Source organism: Elaeis guineensis, chromosome 9 (genome assembly GCF_000442705.2).
Source record: "Elaeis guineensis isolate ETL-2024a chromosome 9, EG11, whole genome shotgun sequence".
Lineage (NCBI taxonomy): Eukaryota > Viridiplantae > Streptophyta > Magnoliopsida > Arecales > Arecaceae > Elaeis > Elaeis guineensis.
In genome coordinates, this window is record NC_026001.2 from 83,450,389 (window position 1) to 83,476,037 (window position 25,649).

At 37.5% G+C, this 25,649-nt stretch overlaps 1 protein-coding gene across 5 annotated transcripts in view; it reads right to left on the reverse strand.

Annotated features, from left to right (window-relative positions):
* Window positions 1-1,735: 1,735 nt before the first annotated feature.
* Window positions 1,736-25,649, reverse strand: part of LOC105051202 (zinc finger CCCH domain-containing protein ZFN-like) — a 28,741-nt gene continuing 4,827 nt past the window's right edge. For 3 of the 5 annotated variants that reach the window (XM_010931523.3, XM_010931525.3, XM_029266480.2), the window contains 5 exons: window positions 23,424-23,486; window positions 14,822-14,941; window positions 14,324-14,620; window positions 5,637-5,960; window positions 1,736-3,056 (listed from right to left, as the gene is read on the reverse strand). In XM_010931523.3, the coding sequence (XP_010929825.1) occupies window positions 2,721-3,056; window positions 5,637-5,960; window positions 14,324-14,620; window positions 14,822-14,941; window positions 23,424-23,486 (1,140 nt within the window). In that variant the 3' untranslated portion in view covers window positions 1,736-2,720. The remainder of the gene's footprint in view (window positions 3,057-5,636; window positions 5,961-14,323; window positions 14,621-14,821; window positions 14,942-23,423; window positions 23,487-25,649) is intronic. The other 2 variants (XM_019852842.2, XM_029266479.2) reach the window with 2 other exon arrangements.

Genomic DNA, 25,649 nt, shown 5'->3' on the forward strand with positions numbered 1-25,649 from the left:
CAGCAGCCTCAACAGACTTAGAGTCAGAGGTGGGGTCACAAGGAGATTTGAGGCTATTTGCGATCAGCAGCCTCAACAGACTTAGAGTCAGAGGTGCGACCCCACCACCAGTTAAGCTGGGATGGTAGAATGAGACGTGCGGTGGGCATGCAAGTTTTGATGCCTCTTTCATCATGAATCATAGACGAAAAGGACAGGCGTGCACCATTTTAGTGAGAAGAGTGAAGCGGCGGCTGATTCTTCGAGGCAGAAGATTGGCTTTGATTTGCTCTACTGGCAGCAAAGTATCGGCGGTAGTTGGCAGTGGGGACAGGTTACAGTGGATGGCAGAGGCATGTGCAATCCAGCTTCGCAGATACTTAGCATGGAGATCTTCTCCAGGAGGTAAACGAAGCGCAGGTGTCGCCGCAAAAAATCTTCTTTCAAGAATTCTTATTTCCTCCACTTATTATGGTAAAGAGAAAAGATCTGTTTAGGATGTAGAGCAGCTAAAGTGGAACGTGGTTTCCGAGGTTTGGCTTCAACCCAACTTCCGTCTGGAACCGGACGAGAGGCCCGAACAAACTTTCGAGTGTTGCAAGTAGAGACAGATTTTTGATGACAGTTGGCAGTTTCTAATAGAGCTGTTCTCAAAAAAACGAACCTCGTTTCCAGGGTGAGCCCTTTGTCCAAGAGGTGTGGCGTTAGCACCGATCAATATATTGTTGCACTTACTAGAGGGATAAGATTTAGAAAGATCTAAAGGCTGGTTGGAGGGAGGATGAGTGGGGGGTTTAAAAGCGGAGTTGAAGGTGGGAAGAGACTGATTTCTATTTTTTGGGGCGCCAGAGCTTCCCTCTCTACTCCGCCTTCCCCTTTCGCCCCGACTAATGCATCATTATCTCAAGGAACAAACATTCTTCGCTCGCTCTAATTTTGAAGCAACCGCATCTCTCAAAGCAAACATCCTTTTTCATATATATATTTTTAAACCTAATACGACATAAGTCGAATATATTTGAACATAAACTAAATTTTTGATGTAATGCAGCAATGACATCCAATAATAATCTTATAACACACGTAAGTTTTAGAGAGGGGTTATCAAGCCAACATGAATGCCAACCTATTCAAGGATGGCTAGATTTGTATTAAAATATTAAAATTTAAAAATTATTTTAAATAAAAATAGAATTTAAAAATATTAATATTTTTATGTCAAATATTATTTTTTTACTTTTTAATATAGTATAAATAAAAATAATTATGAATTATCTATTCTTGGTAAGCTTATAAGAGAAATTATATCTAAATATATGAATAAACATCCATTAATTTTTCAAATATTTTTATTTGATAACCTGAATACATTTGAATAACCAGAATAGCTCCTCAAATAAGAAAAAAAATGTTGTAGCTTTGTAGTTGAGGACTTGGCATTAAAACAATCCTGGATTATGCAATTCATTTTTCAGAATCATTTTTCCGAATTTTTTACCTGACATCCAGATTCAAGAAGTATTTAAAACAGATGCGGTTCGATTTTCTGAAAGCACTGAAGAATGTTTGCAAAGTAACCAAAATTTATATTTTACCTCCATTAAAGATCTAATCGGTATTGCAGGTACATGCCTTGACTCGACATGTGACACTATATCTGAACATTTTTAAGAGTGAAAATTGCTATACATTCAATGAGCTTAATGACATTCAGGAAACAGTGATGCATGAAAAAAAAAAAAAAAAAAAAATCACATCACAACAAATATTGATCACATACAATTTATTCATCAAACAGCAACGAGAACCAAAAGTATCTCATGTTCATGTCAACTCTCACAATGGCTTCCTGAATAAAAATGTTGCAAATGAATGGTTCAGCTGACAATAGAAATTTCTATCAGTCTTACGACTGATTCTCTGAAATTTTCAAATAACCTGTTGGAAGGACCGAAAACTAGAGTTTCTATCTCTTGTCATGTAAAACCAACATGCAAGCCTACAGCTAACAGCACATGTATTTTCAAGGATCATCCGAGAAAGCACCAAAACATGGAAGATGTACTTAAATCCTTTGATGAACAGCCGGCTCAGTCATTGGTCCCATTACTCAGGTACAAGGAAGATCCTTCCGTCTTTCCGCCATCTCTATCACATAAATTTTAACAAGTTGAACTGCCCATGTGAAATTTTGCAGCAGAGCACTATCTACAATATGAGAGAGCGCACCAGGGAATAAGGAAAACTTTCCTACACCCCTACGGATACTGGAGAAACAATCCTTGGCATGATCAATTCTACCAGGAATAAATAACAGAACGACTAACAGATGATCACAAAACGATACAAGCAAAGAAAGACAGGAGCATCTAGACCAAAATATTACATGAAGCCATTACAGGGAGGGGGGATGGAGAGGGGAATTGGTACAATAGGAGCAAGTATTTTATACAGAGGACAAAGAAGGAAAGAGAACCCCTACTAAAAGGCACATGGGCTTGCAATTTTCAAGAAAAGAGAACCCCTACTAAAAGGCACATGGGCTTGCAATGACAAGGAGACATTTCCTATTTTTCACTGAAAATGATATGATGCAGACTTAAAGGAGAAACATTGGAAATTTAGGAAATTGAGAATGTCTTGAATTTGCCGACAAGTGAGAAACCCAGCTCTTCATGGAAAGAATGTAAATCTCCAGCACTGGAACTCATTTTATGGAGGAACTGTCATAATCCTGTAGTTTAAGGAAAAGAAGAAACCTGCCCGATACTAGAACTGGTATGTGATGCCTCTGCCTCCAAATTTTCATCACCAGTTCCTATCTGCCGAGATTCTGACAGCGAAAGTCGTCTGGAGTCTCTGGGCTTTCCCATGCCAGCATCAGCAGGCCCTTCCGATGATGAGGTTAATGCGGGAGGTCCCGATGATGATCCTATTAGACGCCGAACGGTCGGTACATCAGCTGTAGAGGATGTTGAAATACCATATGTGAAAGTACCCATGGGATGGTCAAATTTACAATTAGGACCGAATTTGCAGATACCATATCGAGAATAAAAGACGCACAAGGGTTCCCCCTGTAGGAAGCAGAAATACAGTAATAACTTACAATGTCCTTCCCAGGAAAAACAAGTACAGAAAGAAATTTCCCAGCATAAAAGAATCATGAATATCAGATCTAAGTCATTATATACTCTAACAAAAAATACTTAAACCCCTTGAAAGCCAAATAAATACAAAGGACTAAATGCATGTTAAATACAAAGAACTAAATGTGTTTTCTATCAAAATAGATATATATAGATGCACCTATAATGCATTTGTAATAGAAGTCACAAGAAGCCTCTGCGTTCCTAGATTTTATTTCAAGTCATTATCCATTACATGTCAGTTTAAAAGCAATTTCAGATTTTTTTTTAAAAAAAGGTACATTCAAACAGAACTTGATTGAGATACAAGAAAACTGCATGGCTAGTATAACTGCAACGTAACCCTTTAAACCTATGATGGATGCACGCTAGTTAGATTCAAGACAATGATGACCAGTGGACTCAAATTTCTCATCAAATCTTTAAGAATGTGTACAGATGCAAACTCAACACCAAGACACCAAATTAAAGATCTGACTCACTGAAATATATGATCATCAAGACTACAAGCTTCATAGAAGAAAATAAGCTGAAAAGGTTAAAAATAACAAGAGCGGTTCATGCAGAAACAGCTGGAGCGGACATAAATTGAACCTTGTGATGCAGATACAAACTTAAATTACAAGTAGTAGACAAAAGTCTTTTTAATATGCAATTTTCAGTATTAACATTAATAGAGCTGAAACTAAAATTAATTGTATAAAATGAGTTTATTCATAAATTATTAAACATCATTTTTATTATGTCAGATCAGCTCTAAACATGAAGATGGCATGCACACACAACACACGCTCATTGAATTGTATGTTGTATTTAGATATCCTCTAAACCATAGAATGCCGTGCCTTGTTGAACCACCTAGTACATCCTATACTGTACCATTCTGGTGTGGTGTCTTGTACCATACTTACACTTGGTACATCATCTTTTACCGTACCGAACCACATACCAACACTCCAATGGGATGGTACCAATAGCGAAACAACGAACCTTTCTCTAAATTATGCAAGCTTATTCATATGCCATTAGTATCGAGGGGGGTTGTGCAAAAAGATACTAACATTACTACATTCCCTAATGTTAAAATTGAGGGACTCACATGTAGCTTGAAATCTGTGAGCTTCCTATGATTATTCCCTGTCAAAACTTGGTAACCTTTTATCTAGTAATACAATTTATTAGGGGATTTCATGCAGGAAAATTGGAGACAAACCAAGAGTGCATCATTTAGAGTAGTGTTTGGTTGGAAATAGCTTTTGGAAGGGACATCCCTTGTATTGTTGAAGAGATAGGCCTATTCTGTAGAATAGATGCATTTTGGCATTTGGCTGAAGGAATAAGTACAAGGAATTAGTAGAGGGAATCAGAAGAAATTTAATAAATATTGAATTTTGATATGCTTTGGATTTTATCACAAAGATGAGATTGCCCTCCAACCTTTTTTATGAGTTTATTAAGTGAATAAGGGTAAAATGATAATTGAAGCGAATAGGGGCAAGCTGCAAGCCTATTCCTCAATATGTCTATTCCACCATTTTGGTGGAACATACATACCGTGTGGGCCTGCTTATAACCCATGGATATAAGACCCTATTCCATGGCCCTTTTTGGTGTTTGGCAAGGATATCCCCCCATTTGAGGGGATATCCCCCCCACTTATTCTGCAACCAAACACCCTATTAGAGAATAGAGTTCAGTTATATAATAGCATAGAAGATGCTACATTTGACCATACTCTAAAACATGAATACTTTGCTTATATGTCATTATTTAGAAGGGGATATTATAGAGAAAGGGTATTAACAAAAACAGGTTAATTTTAAAAATTTAGTGTGCTTATATTAAAGGTTAGACGTGATTATCCACTTGAACACTAAAACAACTTTCGATCTTGTACTGTAATTTGCCAAAGGGTTTGTGGAGGATCAGTGAGGACACCAATCATGCTGCAGATGGCGTTTAGAGTTGCAGTTATAATAAAATAGAAACTAATGAATATTTCACTATTTAAATGCATCCATCTATGTTTTAGAACAAGTAAATCCATATAGAATGAAAAAAACAACTTGCATGCACCTAAATTATGAAAGTACATTGTAAATATACGATCAAATATAATACAGTAGGAAAATATCCATATGTTGTGTCATTTCACAGAACGTTAATGAAAATGGTCAACGAAGTTTGTTCATGTACAGAAAATGATACCAGATAATGTCTTTCACCTATCAAAAGCTAATTAGACACAGGACAAAGACAACGCCCAGCAATGTCATAGATGTAAAAATAAAAAGATATGGTGCTTGACATGCATAGATCTTTCATCAAAGCCTATATTATGAAGGTTCACTGGATCATGTCATTGCATCTATCATAGGTTAAACAGATGTAGGACAAGGCATTCTTCAGCAATATCATAAACGCAAAAGTAACCAGGCATGGTTCTTGACATGCATGGATCCTTCATTAAAGCAGTAGTAAATTGGGGAGGTTTGTGATGAGACTTACTGGGCGCAGAGGAAGGCCCAATGGACTCAATAAACAATTTGGCACAGGAACCAATCTCTCCCTAGGATGATGAAACTTACAGACTGCACCAAACTTACAATCTCCAGTCTTCATATAGAACTGACATTCAGGTTGGTCAGGCCTCTCAGGGAATATGTTCTCCCTCTGCAGGGCATAAACACCCATAGGGATGGAGCCTGGTCGGTAGGATGAAAATGTTCCTTGAGCTCCTGCACTTGTTTCACTTTGGTGTGTTGTACTGTAATACTGAGCAGCACCTGGTGTTTGTTGTTGGCTGTCTGGGGATGAAGACCCCATCTGCCCCTGCAGAGAGATCGATTAATACTAATCATGATGACCTTGCCAGAAAATCACATAGGCAATCTTTCGAATAATATGCTAAACAAAAACATATAACATAAAAACAGTTAAATAGTGAAACTGATAATTACTATTAAACCCCAAAAAGACGACATGAGTAGCAATATATGATGCACCCACCTAGAGAGACCCTTGACCTCTTTATCTATGCAATATCTCCCGTGAGTGGAAATCTTTCTATACATGAAAGGGGAGTTCAGAGCTCCCCTTTCACGACACATATTGCTACTTTAAGAACTCTAAGCTCCCCTTTGTTGGGGCAGTGCTCAAGCCCCCAAAAAAAAAAAATTATAGAGAAGGATGAGGTGAATGTGGGCGTATTTTGGGAGTTTGAACTCCTAAACTCCCCTTTGTCGCCCCCCACCCCCCCACAAACCCAAAAAAATAACTCAATCACCCATCATTCCATCTCCATCATGTCACTACTTTAAGAGATCTGAGCTCTCCTTCATTGGGGCTAAGGGTGTGTAAATGGTTCAGTTAACCGAAAACCGAACCAAACCGTTAATTATTTTGGTGTTTGCTTCGATTTCTCCTGAAAATTTCGATTTTGGTTTAAAACTGAACTAAAGTTTTTTAATCGGTTTGGTCTTCGGTATTTAATTTGATAACTTCAGTTAACCAAAAACCGACATTATCTAATCCTCTTCAATTTAATATTTAAATTTGGTCTGAGTATTACTTGGATCAGGTCCAGTTGGACCGTGCCAAATCCCATGGTAGATAACATGCCATATTACCCCTTGTATTTCACTAATTCCCGATTGCATGCTATCCACCATGCATATGCTCCGAGATTTGCCATGGACCCTAGTTCACTTGGACCTGGTGCAGTAGTGCTAGTATGCAATAATTTCTCCTAGATTTGATGATCCCCTCACCCACTGTTCCACCTCCGATCCACCATCGTGAGGGTTCAATAAGCCCAAACCAAAATCAAACGCCCAACATAAAGAAGCCCAAAACCAAATTACTAAACCGAATCGAACCAAAATTATTTCAATTTGGTTTGTTTGGTTTTAGGCTACTTCGGCTCGATTTTTGATTCTATAAAATGCAAATTCAGAAGTTTGATTTTTCAAAACTTTGGTTCAGTTTGAACCCAAAAAAACCGAATGCACACCCCTAATTGTGATAGTGCTCAAGCAAAAAAAAAAATCCCATCACGTTCCATCTAAACTCCCTTTGTCAAACAAAAAAGAAAAAATCACTCCATCACCCAACATGCCCCATCCCCATCATTTTTTCGAAAAAAACTCCACATCCCATCATGTCCCATCAAGATGTGGAGATCGCCTAGAAAAATAGAAGGGAGTGGATCAGAGAATGGATGGCCATTATCGAATCTCTAGCAAGGGTGGAGAGAGAGAGAGAGAAGCTGCGTACGGTGAAGTACGTGATGGAGCAAGACTGAGAGAGAGTAGTGGGAGTGAGAGTAAGTACAATAAATAGTGTTTGGATGGTGATGCCATCAAATCTAGCAGAGAAAAGAAAGAAATGAGATTATTTATTGATTTTTTCTGCCATTTCCATTTTAGTGCGCTATTCTCGCACTTATATTTTTTGTTTTCGAACATTTTTTTTTAAAATTGTGGTCTTTTTTTTTGATAATTTGTGATCTTTTTTTTTTTTTAACAATTATGCGGCCAGACAAAGATTAGTGTCTAGTCCGTGTAGGGGTGAAAGTGATATGAATAATATCCGTCTGGATTTGTATTCGTATCCAAATCCATCTGAATATGAATAGAAATTTGAGGATCCAACTAATATCCATATCTATGTCGATATCCATCAAAGAAAAATGGATATGGATATAAATAGACAACCATTCAATCCATATCCAAATCTACTTGTAACCCTATATAATTTTATATAGCATATATTATTTTCTAAGAGAAATATACCATCATATAAACATGCTATTAACTTGATTGATCATCTATTTAGTAATATCTTTGATTCTGTAGATATAAAGTTTAATTATCCAACTTATATCCATAATTATATCCATACTTTCAGTATCTGAATTGTATCCGTATCCATTTAAAACAAATATGGATATGAATTTTTGCACCCGAATAATATCCATATTCGTATTTGTATTCATCAAACAAAACAAATATGGATATGGATATGCTGGTATCCAATCCAATTTCAGCCCTAAGTCTATGCCTTTATTTCTTTACATGGAGCTTAGCCAGGTAGATTGTGCTAAGTATAAGGTTCTTGAAAAAGATAAATTTTCATAATATTCATACTCCGTAGGATTAATTAGATTTAACTGTAGAACGAGTTTTAATGTCCTTTTAAAATAAAGGAGATGGTCATAAAGTAGAAGTGAAATCCATGAAATGCACCAATGGATGGACTAACCTTAGGAATCACCAACTTATCCCTACTCTGCCTACTTTTCTATCTCCATCTTTTCTTCTTGGACTTCCCACTGCCCTCTCCATCTCCTCCATAATCCCGAGAAGAATTAATACTCATTTGAACAAAATCATATACTATATGTTCTTTACTTGACAAAATAACTTTCACAATATTTATGTTATTTTCTTCATACTTTATACAGCCCCGCCACGTAGCATGGGATCCACACTAGCATTCATGAAAGAGGAACTCAAAGGATATAGAAGTCATAGAGATGAGGAAAGGATGTAAATTCTCAGATGGATTCCACAATCCAGAACATCCCAAGAGTGAGGGGATCAATGGCCACCGTTGGTACTTCCAACATATCTTGTTCTTCACTCTCACTTCACTACCTCCAACATGGGAGATATCACATGGTTATGGGGATTGTGATCTAAATAGACCCTAAAGGAAGTAAAAGGATTAAGGATCCTAAATTTACAGCAACAGAACTACTTAATTCAGATCGTAAAACGGCAAGACGGCACGACATAAGAAGTCAAAATGGCAAAATAGCATGATACAAAATGTCCAAAATGTGTTAGTTAATGCTTCAGAACATTAATGGATCAACCACATTCATTGGGTTAGTAATATTTAGCCTCATGCTCTTATCAACTAATAACAAAAATAAAAACAGGTCAAAAGATAGGGTGTCAATTTATATCCCTTGGGCATTCAAGAATGGGAATGCAATTTAACATACCATTAATAAACAAAGCAGATCCTATGGTACAGCAATAAGCAGCCCCTTCAGTGGATAGTAAACAATTAAAAACAAAAATAATCAAGCACAAGAGAGTGAGATTAACAAAATTTCAAGAGGGGAAGTGATCGAGACCAAGATTGGGGAGGGACATAATTTAGGGATTTCCCTTGAATTCAGTTTTACTTTTGATTTGCAGTATCTTTCTTTTGTTTTGTTTAATTTAACTTTGGTGGGTCTTATGAGTGTGAGGCTAAAGCCTAAGATTATATGATCTCAGAACCATACTAGATGACTAGATGAGGTGATCACATGGCATGATGTAATAGTAGAAGCCACAACAGCCATCAAGAGGTTAGTAGAAAACTAAACAATGTAGAGACTAGAAAGTACTGCTCACTGCACCGTTCAGACTACAGTAACCATGAATAGCAACCTACATTATGAAGGATATTGTAGGAAGTCCAAAAGACTCGTAAGCATTGTGTAACATAATCAAATTTATGCAACATACGAATAAAAAAGTGCATCTTTGGTTTCTTCTTCCTTCTTGCCGTATGATCTTGTAATGGAGGTGTGGACCTTCAAACTCTAGGTGTGATTCTTAGGTCATCGAGTGAGTCCAGAATTATCCTTCCTCTCCTTTTACTACTTTCTACTGCCTTCAGTTTTGCTCCTGTCCTTTATATTCAATTTTACCATTTTTTACGTTCACTCCTGTTGCTGCTTTGAACTAATCTGCTGCAAGACCAATACTAGACCCTCATAGCCTGTAGACCTAATAATATGGAAAGCTATTTCCTTGCCACTGTGCCACTGCTAGCCATCTGTCGAAGGCAAACAGCCACATGTCAGTCTATTTTCAGGTCATATCAGGGCTATTGTCACAACAGACCATATTCTGGTATTGCAGCAAACCTAGCATCCTTCCATTACAACCTGTTGCTGATTCCCGCAAACCCTAAGCCTGCAGCCGTAACACCAGTTGCATCTCAGATCCACAGTACCATAGAAACAAATCTGCTGTTACCATCTTTGTTACTTTTTCTTGAATTTATCCTTATAAGACACCAAGAGACCCTTCTTTCCAGCCAAAAAACAGCTGATTGCTCTGCTGCATTTAAAATCCCAAACCTATAATTGAAATGGAATTTTCAGCAATCTGTAGGTCCAAGCTTTGATTCCTAGGCCCCATAGACCCCCACAATAGACTGTCCTACGTCAGGAATGAGTAGAAGCAAAGAAAAATAAAAAATCTCTCACAGGTTAGAACACACCCCACGGACTCGATTAACAAATCTTCCAGTTTAAATCCTCGTATCTTTCAAATATGCCACCACTCATGAAGAGAACTGACCTGGATACACCTATAAGAGATCATCCATAAATATGCCTAATAATTAAATACAGTCTATCAATTTGGATCCAAATTATGCAAAAAGTTTATAAATTAGCCTAGTAACATGCCAAAACACAGTAAACCAGCAATGAGACACAAACCAGATTCATATTGCAATCTCTCCCTCTAGCTGAAATAGTAGGGATTCAATTAATAGTCAACTAATATCTCTTCCAAAGGGCCTTGTAAATGAGTCAGTAACCTGTGAATTCTATAATATTCTCCCTTCATTTTGTACCACTATGGTGCCACACCATAAATAATTGGCTCCAATTCATGCTGTTGCCCTAGAGGATCTTTCTCCCCAAATCTTCTTGCCCAAGTAACATAGCTTACTTGGAGATCAGATGAGACTGGAATCCCCATCACCCATTGACCATTGTCAGATCCACTATGGAATGTATGGGTGATAATAAGGTTTGTCATCTCAGTACCAGATTCGATATTGGTAAAATCCTATCATAATGTCGGTATGCGATTCAGTAAGGTATGGTAGTGTTGGTATGAAGCAGTACGGCATAACAGTATGGTACGGTAGGCCCCGTACTGGACGGTATGGGGCGGTACAGCAAACCATAAATAATAATAATCAAAAGGATGTCAATAAAATATAATAATTAGTTGGGGACCAGCAGCAGTAACTTGCAACATAATAAAACCACTCAATTTGAGGTTTAATGAACATCAACCCACCAACGAGCAATCAAACCATCAATCTATGAATCGCCAAAATCCTTTTGACAAAATTCTTAATGAGGCTATTAAAAAAAACAGCAGTGAGAAGATCCATTACTAAATAAGTTTTAAGAAGTTAAAATCAAGGTCTACAAAACTGGTATCCGTTCCATACACACCCTGCACTAAGATAGGTTTCCAAAACTTTTTCTCACTCCTAGCCACCATAACACCCGAAACTGAGCAATACAGATCGGTACCAAGTGGTACAAGGTCATTCTGTTCAATTTGGATATATAGACCAGTTCGGCTCATGTACCAAATCAAACCTCAGTACCTTACCAATATAGTATGAAATGCTGTGTGTAGGGTGGTAGGGGTCAGTGTGGCAGACCTTAACTATAATAGCTATAAACATGATAAATTGCATTCTTTGATCAGATCATACACCTATAAATTATAATATAATTGGGAGATATTGATGTGATTAAATGAGGTAAGATTGTGATTTTCTTCTTCATTTTCTTCCTCTTAAGTTGATGCTAGAGACTGGCTAAGGATGGAGATACTAAAGCCCTTGATCTTCAAGGTCCTCCAGTTGATCAAAGAAGGAGAAATCAAAAAGGCTCACCTGATGGACGGCACAGATCCTCTCACACATCAGCGTATGACAATAGTCCTTACAATGTAACTTCAATGGAGGGGATTGAATTAGCATGGTAGTTTAAATTTAAAATGATCTATCTTCATGTGATAAGGATATGAAGACCAGTTATTACATGATGAACAAAAATTTAGCATAGATAATGTTGGGTTCAATTTGGTGACAATCATGTTGTGGGTAAACATTGGAATAATGCAGTTAAAAGAATTTATGACAATTCATACATACATACATACATACATACACACACACACATGATGAACAAAAATTTAGCATAGATAATGTTGGGTTCAATTTGGCGACAATCATGTTGAGGGTAAACATTGGAATAATGCAGTTAAAAGAATAAAGAATTTATGACAATTCATACATATTAAAATATTAGCTTTCTATTTAGGTCTATGAGTGTTCAGCTGGGACTACACGATTGGGCCAACAAAAAAAGCACAAGAATCTTACCAAGTCCAAGTTGATGTGCACATCAATATTCAGCTATTTGAGCAATCAAATCAAAGTCAAACATCAACAAAAAGAATATGATAGTACCTCTTTTAGAAGAGAATGGATGATACACAGCTATATATGAAATTTCTCAAGATGACTTGAAGATCGTAAAATAAAATATTTGCTTCCTAGTTAGGTCTTTGAGCGTTATCATTAAGTCTAGCACTGTACATAACAGGAGCCAGAAAAAAAAAAGCACAAGAACCTTACCAAGTCCCACTACTATTTGAGCAATCAAATAGAAGTCAACAAAGAATATGATAGTCTCTTTTAGAACAAAACAGATGATACATCACCATATATGAAAGCTCTCAAGGTGACATGAAGATCCATTATGCAAGAACTAGTTGATATTTTAAATTTTACATTATGCATTATGCATATTCTTATACTTATTTTTCTAGTTCCCAGTAAAATGTGAAAGTCTGACAAAAAGTTTCCACTAGACTTCAAAAAACCAAATATAGCTATGCCAAAAAAAGAGAAAATTGAGTATCAAAGCAAGAAAATTATATGAGAGAACATGATAAGCACATGGTAGAAAGTATGCAGATAGCTAACCTTTAGTGGGACACATCTTATCACCTTTCTTTTCCCTTTTGTTTGGTTCTCATTGCATTTTTTTTTAAATTTCTCATTCTTACTCATATTTGTATTCTCTCTTTTCTCTCTCCGTGACTGCGTTTGGACACCAAATAGCTAACTGGGGGGTGAATAGATTTAACCATTTGTAACCACCCCCTAAACAGTTAGTGGCTAAAATTATCTGTTATTTGGTTCACATTTTTAAAAAGTGAAAAAGTAAAGCAAAAAAAGAGAGATGTTGGTAGTTAACCTTATCACCCTTTGCCTAAATATCTTGATCCACTACTTTTAGATGGTGTTTGGCTGGTTAAAGTGATAACCTCCCCTTATTTACCATTTAACTACCAACCAAACACAATCTGTGCATTTGAGATAAGAGAGTTTGGGCAAGGGGAGGGGCGGAGATGGGGAAGTATGCCTAGTTAGTTTAAAAACAAGGCATACAGTTTATAATTGGATTAAATAAAGAGAAATAATCGGACAAATGTAGAATAAAGAAATTCCAGGCAGAAACTATAATGGTTTAAGGTTCAAAATTTGGAGATGTAGAAGGGCATGTAAGCTGCATTGGTAAAGATCATAAACAAATAAAAATAAGGCTTTTCTTTAAAAAAATTCTAAAATGCACCAAAACAGGGAGGGATGTGGGGGGCGAGAGACAACAAAAAGGAATGATTTGATGCCAATGAAAAATTAAGATAGGAATAAACAATGACAAATAATGCACATATGTTGACAATCATTTGTATTCTTTTCAAGGTTAATTACATGAAAAAGGAAAGAAGAAAACTTAAGACATGTTCTAGTCTTCTCCATTGCATTTAATGAAGAGGCAGTGAAGGAAAGGAGTTCTCTTGGGTCTTGACCTTAAAGCGTTAATGTTGACTAGAACTGCAATCACACAACTTGACACAAAAAATGATCTTCAAGTCTAGCATCTCTTATTCAAATTTTTCTAGCTTTATTGAATCCATATAATCGATTATTTTGTGGCTTTGGCACTATTATTATATTTCAGTAAGCATGAAGGTTGGAGAAGCTGACAAGCATAAACAGATTAGCACAAGAGAAACATGCAGATGAAGAATCTTCTTGGAATTTTACACATCCAGTTCATACCAGAGACAACTAAATGGTGGTGAATAATTTTGTTGTTCCACAGTCCTTGACATCTAGGTACTTCTAGAACATGACATACTTAAAAGTTAAAACCACTTGCCAATATAGCTGCCATGAAGTTTAAAGGGGAAAAGATAATAAAAAAGCAGAACAAAAAAGTAATCAGATAATATATCATGTCTCTCCTCATGAATCATGCATTTTTAAACAAGCAGAAGAAAAGGCCGAGAAAGACTTACAGGATATGGATTCCACCCAGGGACTTGAACCAACCCCTGAGGAAGAATCAGTTGAGTATAACTTGAAGGATCTTGCCATCGAGGGCTTGGAATGAAAGAAGTTCTTGACAAGGACCAGTTTGTCAATCCCCCGGGATAAGATTGCTGCCCAGGGGTTGTCGAAGAATGTACAGGAGGATAAACAGGAGAGCCACGTAAAGCAACCATCGCATTAGATGGTTGTGGATGGTGAAATTTACAGGTGTTCCCAAACTTACACTGTCCAGTTCTTATGTAATATGCACATTCCTTCTCATTCTACAACAGGAAAATCCAAAACAAATGGTCAACAACAACCAATTATGACAAAGAAATATAAACATGCAAGGTAAAATAGCATATGATCAAAAGTAGATACACACAAATCATCACTGCCACTTAAACACTACTAGTACACTTAAATGATAGAAAAATAGGCAAGCAAAAGCATAAAAGATAAATCAAATAGTGCGCACAAACCGGCCGAAGTGGATAGCCTAAAATGTTTAATTGAACTCGCCCAGCAATTCCAGCTTTATCTTTCGGGTGGTGAAATTTGCATGTAGCTCCAAATTTGCATGTACCAGTCTTCAAGTAATACTGAAAAGAGTGGATAGAGGGGAAGTTATATTTCCTGCTCAATATGAAAAAGCCACAAGCAAAGCCAACCCACGATGTAGAAGAGATCCAACTAATGCGGACCAAAGTCCAACTTATTTGGATCAGCATCAAAACTCCATACTCCATAGTAAGAAAGAAAAAACACACCAATTCAAAACAATCAAAATCCTATTGCAATATTTGCCATAAACAAATTAGAAAAATTTATTATCTATTTATATTTATATAAAGCTTGAAATTTAGACCAACCTATACAAAACTTGCCATTCAAACCATTCAGAACATAACATTAGCATTTACCACATGAAAATTGCTATGCATTACTTGCAAAATATGTAACTCAGAGATAAAATCAACCAAGGGTCACGAAGTTTTAGCATATATATAAGTTTACATGACATAAACACAAAATAAGGTGGTATTTTGCTAGTGGGATAACACCAACTTTGGTTGACATTGGTTTGATAACATAACACACCATGTAAATATGAAGGGCTTGCATCTAATGTAAAGGTTATCATCAATATCACATTCCAAAGTATATTACTAATTAGTTTTGCTTAAAGCTTAAACCTTAATTTCCTTGCTGATTCTGGAGTAACAATTTTCAGAACAAAATTTTATTAATTTTTCCCAAGCATAATAATTCATGCAATTTATTATAAATTTTACGACTTCTAGAATGAATCTGATAATCTTCCAAGTTCCAACATGTGTGATGATTCCTTTTTGTGATAGATTTGCAGAAATAAGCAAACAATAGTACTAGCAACTTTCACCAACACAATAAATTCATGTATATGCTTGGTGTGGACTATGGTAAGAGTGATTTTGAATCCAAAATCCAAATAATTGTCTGCATGCATCAATTTCCATAGTTCAAAATATTCTATGTTTAGTGAAGAATACAGTACCATCTCAAGTAGGATTATGTAGTTGGAACGCCATACTTCTGCAGAGAAAACAAACACCAGAAAATCATCTATCTGGAGAGGATGGGAGGTGGTCCCCCACTGTCAGAACACTATGTTTGAATCTTTTTTCCAAGCTTTCAGCAATCCTTTTGTTCACAAAATTCTCTTTCATTAAAAATATTCACGAGGTGCACTGAAATTTGTATTATTTTAAAATATTGAAATATGTGGTTTGCCAAAGATGCTTATGAAAGCATCTAGTGGAGAGGATCCATAAAATATGATACCTTTATAAAAGTACAAAGTGCGTCCCAAAAGTTTAATATGCTATGGTGCTCCAAAGATATCAAATGACAATTTTTCCCCTAACAAATACTACCCATCCATTTAATTATAGACAACCAAGATGGATCAAAGTTAGACCTATAGATAAGCTGTAGTAGCCGGTTTCCAAAGCAACTACTGTTGACAACTGCAACAATTTAAACAAAATGGAAAGGCTATTTTGAATGAATCGTTAAGAACTCTCTACTGATCCCCCCCCCCTTCTAGATTTCATAGGAAAGGTGATGGAAGGCTATTGTTGGTACATGGGGCTATTCTCCTGCTGCTCCACCAATTCTCCCACTTGTTCGGTGGCTGCCATGCTCACCAAGATGCCCTGATGGCATCTACCACCTCTTCCTTGTAGGGACAAGTTGGCACCAGATTGCTTGGATATCGAGGGCCATAAAAGCATGGGCAGCAGTCATGGTAGAGGAGGTAGCAACACCGCCGCAAGCAGCATTTGCCGCATCAAACTAAGCCAGGTGGTTTGACCTATATTGAACTGAATCAACATGAAATCTGCACAATTTGGTCATTCTAGTTGATTCGGCTTATAAAAACCGCCCAACCCTTCAACCGAAGGCTTCAACTAGTCTCCCCCCACCCCACCCACCCAAAAAAAAAAACACACACACACATACACACACCAACTGATGCCTACCAATGCCATCACCCCAAGAATGATCTTGAAGATGACATCACCATCCTCAAACAACGTCGAAGATGACACCACGACACTTGATCAATGTTGAAGTTGACACCATTGCCCTCCATTATGCCATAGGGGCCCTCGCAACATCTCTAGCCCCGATCGATAATAATGGTTAGGGTTTGGGGCTTCTATCTGTCGCCACCAATGAGGAAAGCCCCTCTCTTCCGCCCTCCCTCCCTCCCTTTTCCTCCCTCTCCCACCTATCTATAAGCCCTCCTCTCTCTCTTTCTCTCTCTCTCCCTCCATCCCTTTCCTTCTCCCTCTCCCCCTCTCCGTGAGGCACTCTCCCTCCCTCCCTCCTCATCTCTCTCTTCCTCCTCCCTTTCCCCCTCTTCCTCTCCCTCTCCCTCTCCTTCTACTTGGTTCAATACACCTTAGATTGGTATGGCATGTATACGTACCATATCCAGTAGGTCACCAGCAGATATAACCTTGGTACTAGTAACCTTTACTGCAAGAAGTCTAGCACTATAGTGGTGGTAACCTAATAGATTGTGTGAAGGAGCGAGTGGCATTGATGGAGCTAAGGGTAGTGGGGCTTAAAAGGAGGTAGTGGGGTTGGGGGTAGTGTGGAGGAATACCGCATAGGAAGGGAGGTGAAATAATACCCTTCCATTGCCAGAGGCAAAGGGAGTGGAAGTTGAGAAAGAGAGGCAGTAAAGCATATTGTCAATGGCCTAGATTGAATGAAGGCGGCGAAAGCTCATCACGGCGGCCAAGGAAGGGGAACGAGGTGGAGATGGAGCAAAAATAGAAGTGCATAACCAGTGGAACAAATTGGAAACCACAGAGGGGCAATAGCAACAAATACAAATAACAATGAAGTAGAGGTGGAGCAAAGATAGAAGTGCATAATGAGTGGAACAAACTGAAAACAAAAGAGAGGCAATAGCAACCATACAAATCACAATAAAAAAATAGATAAAAAGGTGAACGGCCATCAACCAATTGCTTGTTTATTTCCTCCACAAAATTACATCTAGGATTTATCAAGAAAATTTTATTAAAAATAATAAAAAAATAATGTAACTAAACCCAAGTTTAAGACATGTCTTACGATTATATAAATGTACAATATGATTTAGATTGACAATGACTTCAAGGACCGCTAAACCCAGTGCTGTTAAAGGCCCTAGGTGCACCTAGGCATTAGGGGTCCCTGAAGCTTAGGTACAAAGCGCAAGACGCAGGCATACACCTGACAGAAGTCAAGCACCAAGAATAGAAAAATAGAGAACTAGCTATAGACAAGAATTTTAGCAAGTAAAAACTAGCACCCTATTATTAAAAAGTAAAAATAGAAAAAGATTTAACTATAGGCAAAATGTCCAGCACGTAAAAACTAGCTCTAACCTAAAAACAATCAAATAAATGCTTTCTAAATTCCTAATTGACTAATCCTCCTCATCATCATCATCAAGCAAATCAGCTTCATCATTTTCTTCTTGTTCCTCTCCGATATCTTTCTCATACTCATCATCTATCTACTCTAATTCATCTACAAGCTGCACTTGGGACGGTCTACTAGATTTTGATCTTGATGATGAAGCTAAAGCTCCTCCTTTGGAAGATGTTTTCACACTAACTCTAGTGCGATAAGCAGGCTATAAGCTCCAGAAGCTTCAGCAACAAGATCCTATGTCAAACCATCATCACTATCACTAAATACTTATTCTTGTTTATCATTTCCATCTGTATGAACTCGCTTCATTCTTCTAGTCACCTAATCATTGCAATCATCAATATCTTTTAATGATATAGGATCCATGTGATTTCGTCTACTATATCGATGCATCCATGCCCGATTATACTCAACAAACACTAGATAATTCAAACGTTGTTGAGCACGCCTGGCTAAAAAATAGAGCAGAGCATGTTAGAAGAAGAAGAAAAATAAGAAGAAAAAGAAGAGGTGGATCGGAGGAGAGATGATTTACATGATGTTAGACGATGAGATGAGATGGAGGTGCTTCTTAGGCAATGAGATGAGATGGAGTCTGATGGAGACGCTTTAGCTTTTGCCTTCTGATTCTTTTAAGCAATTCCAAGAACCTCATGTACATTTTTAAAGTCCATTTGACTTTCAATGATGCCTTTCCAATCCCTATTTACTATAATTGACCTTTCCTATTTTCTAAAAACTAAAAATTAATACTTGCTAAAATCCTGCGCCTCTAAACAATGCAAAGACGTGCGCGTGAAGTGCCTAGACTGCACCTGAGGGCTGTCACCTTACCTAGAGGGTACAAAGGCAATGGTCCTTGCGCCTAGCACCTTTTATGCCTAAGATGCATTTTTAATAACACTGGCTAAACCAAAACCAGACCTTGTACCGACCGATCGATGGTACGGTTTGATATGGATCCGCACCTATCCATGCAGGACCGAACCAACAGGACAGAGAAGAAAAAAGAGAGAAGAAAGAGAGGAAGAGAGAGAGGAGGGACAGAAGAAGATGGAGAGAAAGAGAGGGCCTCCGATGGTCGGAGGCCACCAGAGGCCATCCAAGCTCTTGCCAAGCTCAGTAAGGGTGGAGGGAAGGAGAGAGAGGAGGAGATGCTTACTAGATCACCGAAGGCCCTTAGAGGCCTTTGGACAGACGGCGACGCCGCCGCGACCTCTTTGATGGCCAGCGAGCCAGCACCGAGGGAGGCTGAGGGCGGACTTTCGCTCTCCTTCAGTTCAAAATAAGGGTTTGCTCTTGTTTCATATTTTTTTTTATTTTTATCGGACGAACTGTATTTCAACCGCCTTCAACCTCCCTCAACACTAGCTCACCGACTGTCGAAGAGGTCGCCACAACGTTGCCATTCACTCGAAGGCCTCTGAGGACCTCCAGGGACCCAATAAACATCTCCTCTCTCTCTCTCCTTCCCTCCCTCTGCCCTTACCGAGCTCAGCAAGAGCTTGGATGGCCTCCGACGACTGCCGAAAGCCCTCTCCCTCTCCTTCTCTCCCCCCTCTTTCTCTTCCTCTTTTTCTTCTCCCTCCCTCCGAGATGGCCATTGAGCCATTTTGTATGCTAGAACCAAACCGATATCCAGTCGGTACCACTCAGCACGGCCTGAATAGTCCGATTCGAGATGGTTCAATGAATGCTGGATGACTTTTTTAGAAAATTACCATCATATACCAACAAAACTAACACAAAATCATTTATGCAATGCCACCCAATCTAGACATGACCCACCTCACCTGATCCATTACATTCACCAGGGGGGTCAATGTCCAGCAAGTCTAACATGCTAGCCGGTTGGGTTAGCTTTGGGGCAAAGAAAGAATTGTTTCCAACAGCACTCTGAATGCTTGGCCAGGCACTCGAAAAAGGCAAGGTTAATAACCCCTAGGTGAGACATTGTGAAGTGACACCAAGCATTTTCCTAGGCCAAAGAGGAAGCTGTTCAATTGAGCACCTCCCCCAACACCATACCTTGTATCCCTTTTACACCCTTGCTTTGAAAGTTATGTTAGTTTTATTTTGAAGGCTACTTTGGACTAGTGAAGGCCATACAAATGAAGGACAAACAGAGGAGGCTGGTCTAGAAAGGAGACGAGGAGAATGCTGATTATTAATCTAATGGAGATGGAAGTGACGAGAGTTCAAGCGTTGATTATGAGGATGATGCTTGAAGGCTTGAAGCTACTTTAGGATGTCTAGTGATTTCCCTTTTTTGTTATGTTTTGCTTAGGAACATATTTTGAAAAGAGATATTTGGGTGATGCCATGTTTAAACTTTGAAGCTACTTTACGTTGTAAGCTCTTTAACTTTTGTTCCCTTAAATTATATGAAAAGTGGCATCTTGATGTGATGCCTTGAACGATGTACAGTATGATATTTAATCTCCTAAATGATTATGATTTAGGATGTTAAAACTTGAATGATTAATCTTATAACAATTGTGCTCTTTCAAATGCAAATGTATTTATTTATAATGCATTTGTACAATTTTTCATAACTTAATACCTTGCTTTATTTAGACATGCACCTTTTTGGTGAGGTTCTATTCCCTTGAAACACCTTTTGCTTTTGGCATCCTTAACAACGAGTTCTAACATGATAGGTTAGAAACCTTTAACATATATAATTTCAAATATACATAAATATGCCACCTTCAATGATTATACCCCATCAATTATCAGCTCACGTTGGTAAACAAGAGACACATGCTAATAAAATTAGAAAATAGGTGATTACTAATCAAGTCCGTAGATCATCAAAAACTCTTTAGTCAAATGACTGATCACAAACCATTCATTTGTTGCTCTAATGCTAAATCCCCAATCTCATTCCAATTTCAACAATCCCCCCTCGATCCTACAGAAATCTTCTCTCAACTACCCCACCTCTGGTTTGCCCTTTTCTTAACTGCTTCTCTCCCATCTCTTTTATTCTCTTTTTCCTCTTTCATCTCCCCATATATTACCCTCTGCTCTTCCATGTCCACCTCATCCCTTCCCCTCTACCCTATGCACCTTGTCTTCCTCCTTCCTTGATCCGGAGGATCATCTAACCTGCTGTGGACTAATTTGGCCACTTCAAATAGATCTACATAGGGTTGGAGAGCAAGATTCGCCACATCAAGAACTCAATCAAGTACCGAAACTTTAAGAAGCCATAACTCGGAAAGAGTTTAATGCTGCGACTAAAGATGAAGTTATATAGAAGTCAAGATCTAGCTTCTGCCCAAATTTGAAAATTTTTAAACATTTTCATTATTTTGATGATCTGCATCCTCTTTTAATTAAGAGGGAATCCAACCCGATTTGGGTTGGACTTCACTACCATAAAGAAGAAGTTTCCATCCTCTTCTCACTAGAAAAGGAATCCGATTCAAATAAAGAGTGGACCTCTATATATCAATATAGAACTTGCACCTTTTCCTTTTTTTTAACTAGAAGAAGAATCCGACTCAAATAGGAAGGGTCACACAAGCATAAAATAGACGGTGTAATGCTATGGTTTTAGATAAGGGGAATCAATGGAGCAAAATAAAGACCATAAACTCTACTTTCCCTCCACTAGAGCCCCAACATAGAGACCGAAACAAAGAACATAGACTCTTACTTTCCGTCCATGATATATATGTAGCAAATTTGCGGATCATAAAAAGTCACGGAAAGTAAAGGGATTAAAGCCCTGCTTTCTAAAATTCTTATTATTTATTATTTCATTCAATAGATTTGAGCTAAGCAAGTAGAAAAGAATTCTTCCATCTCCCTAATTGGATCATTCCTCTCCTTTTCTCCTCATCTCCAATCCTAGCATCCCACATGAAGGCCCATTCCCATCACCTCATCAACATCCAACATGATCATCCATGAGGCTCATTGCAATGCTGCCTTATTCTGTGTCTTCCCACCAGTCCCCCTGCCCCAACAGAAGGCAGTCAGGTCAAGGTCAGCAGATTCAGACTGAGAATTCCTGCCCCAAAGGCAGGTCGGTTTTGCTTCAGGTTAAGTCGCTTAGCCTCTGATAGTGCTCAGCAACCCAGCTCAATTTATTGCCATGCTTAGCAATATGAACCAAATGTCAGTTTGACATGACATAATGCCCATACCGTGCTGATTATTAAGCAACATAGGTATGACATAATGTGCCTAGAATTTTTATTTTCTATACATATTAAGCAACATAGTCATCATTACAAACTAAGATTTATCCTAAATCTTGACCAACAAGCCTTGTCCCATTACCGGGTTGATTTTATATATCAACAATGATTTTTCGTAGTTCAAGAATCTCCATAGCCAAGGCAACTTAGCACAGCAAAAGGGCTGGACAGGAAACCAGAGGATAGTTGGCAGGATGGGAGTCTGTTTTTTTTCTTTTTTATACACATTTTGATCTCATGCAGTCAGGAAAATTGTACAAGAATCCCTAAAGAACATATTAATAGATAAAACAAAAGAAAAAAAAGGTTCTCTGATGCAAGTCAAACCATATAAATGTTCAATTAAACTTTATAATATGTATACAACCTTGTCAAGAATATAATTGTTCCATTCATAAACATCTGTGCATCATGTTGTGAGAAAATGCTGCTAAACATGTAGCTCACAAGTTTCTCAATATTCGGCAGCCTATTTACCTCTCTATGGATGCCCATGGCATCATGAGATAACTTCAAGGTCCCGCATAAATAAAATCAATCAAAAAGGCAGCTGAAGTATTTATTCTGTTTATTTTGACTTGAAAAGCTTAAATAACATGACATAACTAAAACATGCAATTAAGCAGTTTCAGGATTATTAATAAATAATGTAGCAATCCAGATCCATCTGAACATATACGTAAAATAATCATTTGCAACTTAGAATAATATAAAAGCTATAGAGCAGCAAGCTACTACCAACTTCTACACTAACGATCACCATCTACAGAGAAGTAGTTTTGGTAACAGATCCCTGGTATGCACTACAGATAATACTACATGCCTAAGAAATGAAGAAAAAGATGGAAAACAACTTGTTCAATTCTGAAAGTATATTAAAAGATAAAAGCTTTACCTGACATTCAGGTTGCCCTACTCTTTCAGGATAACCCCCCTTAATTCTAGCAGCAGCAATAGCCTGACATTGAGCAGGACCTCATCAAGACCATCAAACATGTGGAAGTGTAGACTTATAGGTATAAAATCAAACAAAAAAATAATACATATATAAAAGGTCACTGAAAGTAAGTACAAGAATAATAATCTAAGGTGTTTTAAAATCATTATCAATAAAAATATCGATATGACGATATCATCCAGATGCATGAAGAATTCTGTTCTATAATATAACAATTTAGCTAGAGGAATCTAGGAACAAATCCAGCTCCCCTATATGCAACTAATGATAGTGGGATCAATGAGAATGACTTGGACAATCATGCAATACATAGGTTCTATTTATTGCATGAGGACTGACATGTCCTTAATGATCCATTCTGATATTTCTTGATTATTCTGGGGCCTGCACTGCTCCTAATTTTTCTCCTTTGATATAGAAACCACAATTTAAGTGAAGAAGGATTTGAATTAGTTCTATGTCAAAGCTTCCTTTGTTCCTCAACTATCAATGAAATACTGATTGTTTTACATACAAAGTTACAAACAAAAGCCACTTAAGTTCCTACTGTTCATTTTAAAGCAGAAATATGACTCACTTTGCTGTTGGAATCTGTCTTTTTATGTAAATTATAGCTAAATTTAACCATCCCAATTCACATCTTCAACCCCTTTAACTGTCTTCGTCGCTAAGGCCATCATCTCAACAATTCTTTTGCTGCTTAGCATTATAATGAGAAGCTTCATGCAAACAAGTTGGGCCCACTATATGCCATTACCATGGTTATCAGCATCTTTTTGCCTCTCTCCAGCATCATCCAAATCTACCTACAGAATTACATTGTCACCCGAAATGCACTTTTGGCACTACATGCATTAACAACACCAGTGCATCACCATTCTACATACCTCTCCTTTATCATCACAAACGGTTCTTTGATGGAAATTAATTTTTCTTCTGTCACACTAAAGAAAGCAATAACAGCCATCTGATCCAAATTGTTAAATGATCTTCCATTTATACAAGCAGAAAGCAAAAACAGAGTTCTATTGCTCTATATATTTATCTCGTTAGTGTTTTAGCAACCCCAAAATTCCTTTCTAATATAACCAAGAAAGGAAAATTTAAACTTTCTTTTCCATTTACATTCTCTTTCTTTGATAACATAAACAACAGAAAGAAACCTCTGCTGAGGAAAAAAATGATTTGCACCTTTGTGGCTCTGAAATAAATCACACAAGACTATATCTGAAATGACCTTTATTTCATCCTTCTATCCACCTAAAAATCTCATGTTATGAAGGAAAGACCAATAGTCTGTCCCTATTAAACTCAAAAAGCCATGCTTTGAAAACTCTCTGTTCATATTCAATATAGCATCAAGCATGACGAATGCTAAATGTTTAGTACTATCTATTTGGACCAGAACAGAGATACCATAGAGGCAGTGGCATGTAATATTTATAAGTAAAATATGTATAGAATTTGTCTAGATCATCTTGAACTGATGGTTGGCAATTATGAATTAGTTCTGTTCTATCCAATAAAAGAAATTTTGAACTGTGGTTCAAGATGGATTTTCATGAAATCTCTCATGTTTTCATTTTCGACCACTACAACAACAAGGCCATGAGCTTGGACTCCAGAGCTGACATAGAAAACAACCCTATCCATGTCTTCTGATCAAACACAAACTATAAATTATTCTTTGTATATAACCCTTTCTGAGGGTGTTGCAAAGATTTAGTAGTCCTTATGCTTCTAGGTTAAATTCCCCTATTTCAGCCATGAAAAGAACTAATAGGAAAGCGAATCTTAACCCTGATGATAATGACATAATATAATTAGAGGTTTTCTATTTTAAATTATCAGGCTAAATATGAGTAAAGAGAACTTCTCTCATATGGTCTCTGTAAAAAGGTTTTGGATTTTCTAGCCAATCCAATATGGTTTCAAATAGTTCAGGCATAAAGCCACTAAAGAACCAGTATTCATATTTAGGTGGTGAAAGCTCGAGCTCAAAAGATAGGTAGTGTAGATCCCAGCATAGAAAAGTAGATTTGAATCTTTCTTTTTTGCCTTCATTATCAAGCTTGCCACTTTCTGATGGCACCACTTCCCATAGGTAGAGCACATCACATTCTCACAAATCACAATGCCTTGGACCATCACACCCCCCCCCCC